The following is a 7450-nucleotide window of genomic DNA, read 5'->3' on the forward strand; positions in this document are numbered from 1 at the left end:
CACTACATGTAAAAATATTATGATATGCATCGCATTTAAACATATGAGACAAATAAGTCAAAATTTGATGAAATTGCATTGTATGTGCGTGTATTATAAATATAAGCTTAAATAGTATACCATCTGTTGCACATAACTAAACAAATGTGTTAACACATTGACGATCACAAACAAAATCACTAAATGTAATATCATATTTATATACATCGCATTTAAACATACAAGACAAAGTAGTCAAACTTAGATAAAATGGCATTGAATTTGCGTTTTATAAATATAAGCTTTAAAAGAACACGCATGTGCGTCACATAACTAAACAATTGTGTGAAGTTCTGACAATTACAGAACTCTAATGACAAAACACAAAAGGAACATTATTTCCTCGTTGTATGAATTGCATTGCTCACAGCTAGCATTGCAGCAATAACTGCCAATCAATCCTGCTTCACTTTGCTGGACTTGTAAGTTTTTATGAAATTAACAGTACGACGTTTTGCTTCTTCGAACGAGAATATTGGAGAATAGCCCAAAAGCTTCGTAGCTTTGTCGTAGCGAAAGCATAGCGTATACGGCATCATGATGAATGGAGCGGTGCCAAATGCGGTGTTGACATTTTTGTAGACTAGCGACACCAGGATAAGAACCAACCAGGTGGCGTACAGAGCAAATAGGATAAACCAACGTGGTATGGCTACAGGGCTTATTTTATACCCCGATTCCTCAAATAAGACGGAAATAAATCCCATCACGCTCTTGCGTGGAGAATCATCGCACAGGAAATAGCTCTGTCCAGAAGCGGCGGCGGCGGCGGCGTCCTCTCGCCATAGCGTGTGTTCAGCGCACACGAAACCCCAGGCTACGTTGCCGACGTACGCGTGCTCTGCTCTGCCACCCCCGCACGTAGTGGGGAAGAATGTGCCGGTCTTCTTGATGACGTAGTTGCCAACAGCCCGGTGTATGCTGCGCCACTCTTCCTCCCCGTACATAATCACCGGTCGCAGCGACACTGTGCGGAACGAGGAACCTACAATACACATGGACGATTGTGTATGTATGACGTGTATACAGTTTATTAGCAATTTAACTATGTCTATTAAAGTTATTGTATTAAAACACAAACGTTTCCATTCCAAACATGTTTCCCATGTTCAAAATCAGACTTATTTACACAAGATGTTGCACACTATAACGAATTAGGTGAGCCCACAATAGGGCATGCACGTACAGTTTTCTTCAAGAACCATTTTCTCTGCAAGGTACTTGGTAGATCCGTACGGCTCGAAAAAATGTCCTGTGTGGAAGGGGGTAGTGTTGTCTTCCGTCCCTTCGGGAATGTCGCCCCGGCCACTCACCACCTCACATGAACTGCAGTAGATCAACCGCCGAACGCCCGCAGCCTTGCACGCGCGTATCACAGTCTCCGTCCCTGCAAATCAAAACCGTTCTCTTTACAATCTAAATCGAGTAGAAGCACGGGACGGTGACATTTAAAAAGTACCTATCTTACAAGGTTACAATCTCCGCTTCATGTTGATTCGTATGTTTCGTTTCCTTTTGTATGATTTAAAGGGTGAGGAATCACGTGACTTCAACGGGGTTCTCACATGTGTCATAACGGTTCAAAACCGATGTAAACAAGCAAGAAAGTGACAGTTATTTCTAAATAACCTTTTTGACAGAAAAGATGGGAAAATATTTCTTAACCTATAAAAGACTATGCTATTTTCTGCTTCTACAAGTGTGAACTATACATATTTCTCAGTCATGTGTAATACTTAAGATATCAGACATGCGTTTAAAAGTAAGCTTTGCTCATTACTCTCATAAAACGAATTGTCCGTTAAATGTTATTTTAGTTTTTTCAATAAATATCGAATTTTCACCATGATCACGCCACAGGAGGGGCCATATAACCTTTGTCGTAAGTTGAATACACAGTTCTTGAGCATCGATTTTCTACTCTCTTTTTTACATGAATGGTCAAAATTGACCAAAACATATTTCTAAATTCATTTCTTCGAAAGTGCATTTGAAAGAGAACAAAAATCTGCACCGTTATCCGTTGGAATCTAAGCGATTGGATGTTTATAAGTAACTTTAAATAGCAATACAATTTTTAGCTCTTTCTTAATACAATGTAACTTTGGGTGACCAACAAAACCCTAAAAAGGGTCCAAAATGTAAAAATCATAGAATTAAAACAAAACATCATTTTAAAGGGCAAGAATTATCCTAACATATATGTAGAAAGTAAGTTGATCTGTTGAAATACTAATTCGTGGGAACTGTTTAATTATATTTCCCCTATATATCTCTACAGGCACTTTCGCTACATTGGATTGGATCTTTTAAAACACTCAGCGCACATCCCGTCTACATCCGCTTGAGTCAAATACACGTTTGCCTGCAAATTGGATGCCTTTCGCATTTTCTTTTCAAAAATGCAAATAGAAAGAATGCGGAAAAAATGAAACATTTAAGCCTTCGAAAATCTGAAGTAACTGGTTCTATCGACAGAGTTCGTACCTAAGACGTTAATGTTGTACGAGAGGACGGGGTCGGGGAACATGGCGGTGTCTACGATACTGGCCACGTGCATGACGCAGTTGGCGCCCCGGCATGCCTCCCCCACAAGCAACTCGTCCGTCAAACTCCCCAGGTACTGTCGCACGGGCGCCGCCTCCTTATGACCTTGATGCGAGAAATTACTAGAGTTAGATTGACTTAGTTTTAAGTTGCATTGAGCGACTTTAACATGATAAGTCACATTAGCAAATGAAATGCCCTAAAATACATACTAAATAAAAATAATAATAAATGATAACATTTCCAACTGAATTTTCACAGTAGTTGAGATTGATTTTACATTCAATATAATATTTAATAGCACTCACACGTAAATTACCAGTAAAGCCAAAATTGAGCATTTGCACTTTATCCAATCTAATTAAAATCAAATCGTAACGTTCACTCAATTTCATTACGTAATTTTACGTCGTGAAGCGAGTATTTGGGATCTAGTTTTACTGAGATTGCTTCTTACCTAGGTTATTGACGTATGGTTTAACGTCAAGCATACGGATCTCGTTGACGTGGCGTGCACGTGTCTGGAGCAATGAGATAATGTGCTGACCCAGGAAGCCCGCACCTCCTGTCACCAGGACAACACACGACTCATGCAAGCCAGTATCCATGGCAACATGTGAATACTTAGGATACAGACCTAGGGCTGGGAAAAAATGCCATTATGGTCACTGGTTCTCTATGGATGTATTAAAGCTGTACTCTCACAAATTGAACGTTTTGACAACTTTTTTCTTTTTTTGTAACGAGCCCATTTTTGCGAAAATCCATGGAAACCAGTGATATAAGACTGCTGACAAAAATTGATCGCAGAATTTTATATTTAAGTTCAAAAATGAATGTTTTATGCATTTTCCTTAAACCGTTTGTAAGGGTTTAAGGCATAAAACATTGAAATCGAACGGAAATATGCAAATCTGCGATCTGATCTTTGGTTTGCAGATATTTACGCAAAAAATGGCTCTTTCCAAGACAAAAATAAAAAAAGAGTTGTAAAAACGGTAAATCTGTGAGAGTGCAGCTTTAATATGCAATACAGATTGCGCGGTTATACATATACAGTATTGATCGGAGGATTCATTGATGAGCCTGGTGAAAGATGAAACAATCCATGATGCTCTGTCGCACGTAACCACGGGTTATAACCACGTCTACACATGAACTGCAGCCTCCACAAAACGGTTTAATATTTAAATAAGCGATACTTAGTTTTATGTATACAAGTATTACTGTAACAGTATATATAATATGTATGGGAATCGAAACAAAATGTTCGGAAATCGATTACTATCTGTATTCAACATTGTGTTTAAGGCATAATAAAGGTTACCAGAAATTGGTACACTGAACATTTATGCGAAAATAACACATGTTGTGATAATTGCATTGTAACAAAATAAAAGATATTCTACTTACATGTACCGAATCCAATATCAAAATGCGAGATCTCTACCTTTATTGATTACTAGTAGCTGAATTCAAAGAAAGACTCATATCGCATTCATTTAAATATCATCAACATTATAAAACCGATGTTGCCTCCAAGATAGTAAATATTGCATCGATTTTGTACCAAATATTACTAATCAGGTTATCTATTATATGCATATCCAGACCGCGTTTGATATGACAACATATCAGTTTACATCGTAGTACTCGACATTCTAGTTTACAGTTTAAACTTATTTATTTTACAACGATTGTGAAAAAAGCTTTTTGCAACTTATTTTAATCACTCTCGTTGGCACGATGTTGCGCGATAGTGTGGCCTTGTGTATTCAAATACATTCTGATACATGTAAAAGTATGTCCTTATTATCACCCAAACACATGATAATAATAATTAGTACATTTATTTTATACAACAATATATGACGCGACAAAAGGGAATAATAGTAACATAGTCATACACGAATCATAATGCACCAATCCGTATTCCTACGTATATCAATATGTACTCATCCGTAGTCCTACATAAATCAATATGTACCAATCCGACATCATACATTAATAAATATGTACCAATCCGTGATCCTACATAAATCAATATGTACCAATCCGTGATCCTACATAAATCAATATGTACCAATCCGTGATCCTACATAAATCAATATGTATCAATCCATAATCCTACATAAATCAATATGTACCAATCCGTGATCCTACATAAATCAATATGTACCAATCCGTGATCCTACATAAATCAATATGTACCAATCCATAATCCTACATGTATCAATATGTACCAATCCGTAGTCCTACATAAATCAATATGTACCAATCCGTAATCCTACATAAATCAATATGTACCAATCCGTACTCCTACATAAATCAATATGTACCAATCCATAATCCTACATAAATCAATATGTACCAATCCGCAATCCTACATAAATCAATATGTACCAATCCGTAGTCCTACATAAATCAATATGTACCAATCCGTAATCCTACATAAATCAATATGTACCAATCCGTAGTCCTACATAAATCAATATGTACCAATCCGTAGTCCTACATAAATCAATATGTACCAATCCGTAGTCCTACATAAATCAATATGTACCAATCCATAATACTATATAAATCAATATGTACCAATCCGTAGTCCTACATAAATCAATATGTACCAATCCGTAATCCTACATAAATCAATATGTACCAATCCGTAGTCCTACATAAATCAATATGTACCAATCCGTGATCCTATATACATCAATATGTACCAATCCGTAGTCCTACATAAATCAATATGTACCAATCCGTAATCCTACATAAATCAATATGTACCAATCCATAATCCTACATAAATCAATATGTACCAATCCGTAGTCCTACATAAATCAATATGTACCAATCCGTAATCCTACATAAATCAATATGTACCAATCCGTACTCCTTCATATAACAATATGTATCAATCCGTAATCCTACATGTATCAATATGTACCAATCCGTGATCCTACATATATCAATATGTACCAATCCGTGATCCTACATAAATCAATATGTACCAATCCGTAATCCTACATAAATCGATATTTACCAATCCATAGTCCTATATATATCAATATGTACCAATCCGTAGTCCTACATATATCAATATGTTAAAATCCGTAATCCTACATAAATCAATATGTACCAATCCGTGATCCTACATAAATCAATATGTACCAACCCGTAATCCTACATAAATCAATATGTACCAACCCGTAATCCTACATACATCAATATGTACCAATCCGTAATCCTACATACATCAATATGTACCAACCCGTAATCCTACATAAATCAATATGTACCAATCCGTAATCCTACATACATCAATATGTACCAACCCGTAATCCTACATACATCAATATGTACCAATCCTTAGTGCTACATGAATCCAATGTACAAAAAAGTACATTTTGAGCAGTAAATTGTCTCTAGTATAAACTAGTATATTTTTTTTCAAGCCTTTAGGTTTAGTGAAATACATCTGATGGTGAGACCTTATATTATTAACTATACAGCTATTATAGTATTTAAAGTTTCTTATTTGGAGTTTCTAAAATATTTTTTATAATTTCATAAAGGTATAACTATGTATTGCTGTTTTCTTGCAGGTCAATGGGGTTCCAAACATACTTGCAATGATGTCGAATTAGTAGCATGTATATTTTTACGAAGCTTATATGTATACCGTGCATGTATCAGCATACTCAGGGTCACAAGGGTGTGGTTACGTGTAGCATACTTACAGCAGGGTCACAAGGGTGTGGTTAAATGCAGCGTACTCACAGCAGGATCAAAAGGGTGTGGGTACATGTAGCACACTCACAGCAGGGTCAAAAGGGTTGGGTTACATGTAGCATACTTACAGCAGGGTGATGAGGTTTAGGGATACATGAAGCATACACACAGCAGGATCGCAAGGGTGTGGCTACATGTAACATACTCACAGCAGGATCACATATGTGTGGCTGCATGTAGCATACTCAACGAAGGGCCACAAGGGTGTGGGTACATGTAGCATAATCACAGCAGGATCACAAGGGTGTGGGTTACATGTAGCATACTCACAGCAGAGTCACAAGGGTGTGGGTACATGTAGCATACTCACAGCAGGGTCAAAAGGGTGTGGCTACATGTAGCACACTCACTACAGGGTCACAAGGGTGTGGCTACATGTAGCACACTCACAACAAGGTCACAAGGGTGTGGTTACATGTAGCATACTCACAGCAGGGTCACAAGGGTAAGGATTACATGAAGCATACACACAACAGGGTCACAAGGGTGTGGTTACATGTAGGATACTGACAGAAGGGTCACAAGGGTTTGGTTACATGTAGCATACTCACAGCAGGGTCACAAGGGTTAGGATTACATGTAGCATACACACAGCAGGGTCGCAAGGGTGTGGCTTCATGCAGCATATTCACAGCAGGGTCGCAAGGGTGTGGTTACATGTAGCATACTCACAGCAAGATAACAAGGGTGTGGTTACATGTAGCATACTCACAACAGGGTCACAAGGGTGTTGGAACATGCAGCATACTCACAGCAGGGTCACAAGGGTTTGGTTGAATGCAGCATACTCACAGCAGGGTCACAAGGGTGTGGTTAAACGCAGCATACTCACAACAGGGCCACAAGGATGTTGGAACATGCAGCATATTCACAGCAGGATTACAAAGGTGTTGGAACATGCAGTATACTCATAGCAGGGTCACAAGGGTGTGGTTACATGCAGCATACTCACAACAGGGTCACAAGGGAGTAAGAACATGCAGTATACTCACAGCAGGGTCACAAGGGTGTGGTTACATGCAGCATACCCACAACAGGGTCACTAGGTTGTGATAACATGCAGCATACTCAC

At 38.1% G+C, this 7450-nt stretch overlaps 1 protein-coding gene across 1 annotated transcript; it reads right to left on the reverse strand.

The window, feature by feature from the left end:
* Positions 1–34: 34 nt before the first annotated feature.
* LOC128232575 (3 beta-hydroxysteroid dehydrogenase/Delta 5-->4-isomerase-like) lies at positions 35–4313 on the reverse strand. The gene is made up of 5 exons (XM_052946218.1): positions 4000–4313; positions 3044–3229; positions 2527–2691; positions 1226–1426; positions 35–1024 (listed from the first exon to the last, which is right to left on the reverse strand). Exons 2-5 carry the CDS (start codon positions 3192–3194, stop codon positions 435–437), a joined length of 1107 nt encoding a protein of 368 aa, XP_052802178.1. The 5' UTR covers positions 3195–3229; positions 4000–4313; the 3' UTR covers positions 35–434.
* Positions 4314–7450: the final 3137 nt, after the last annotated feature.

Source organism: Mya arenaria, chromosome 4 (assembly GCF_026914265.1).
Source record: "Mya arenaria isolate MELC-2E11 chromosome 4, ASM2691426v1".
Taxonomy (NCBI): Eukaryota; Metazoa; Mollusca; class Bivalvia; order Myida; family Myidae; genus Mya; species Mya arenaria.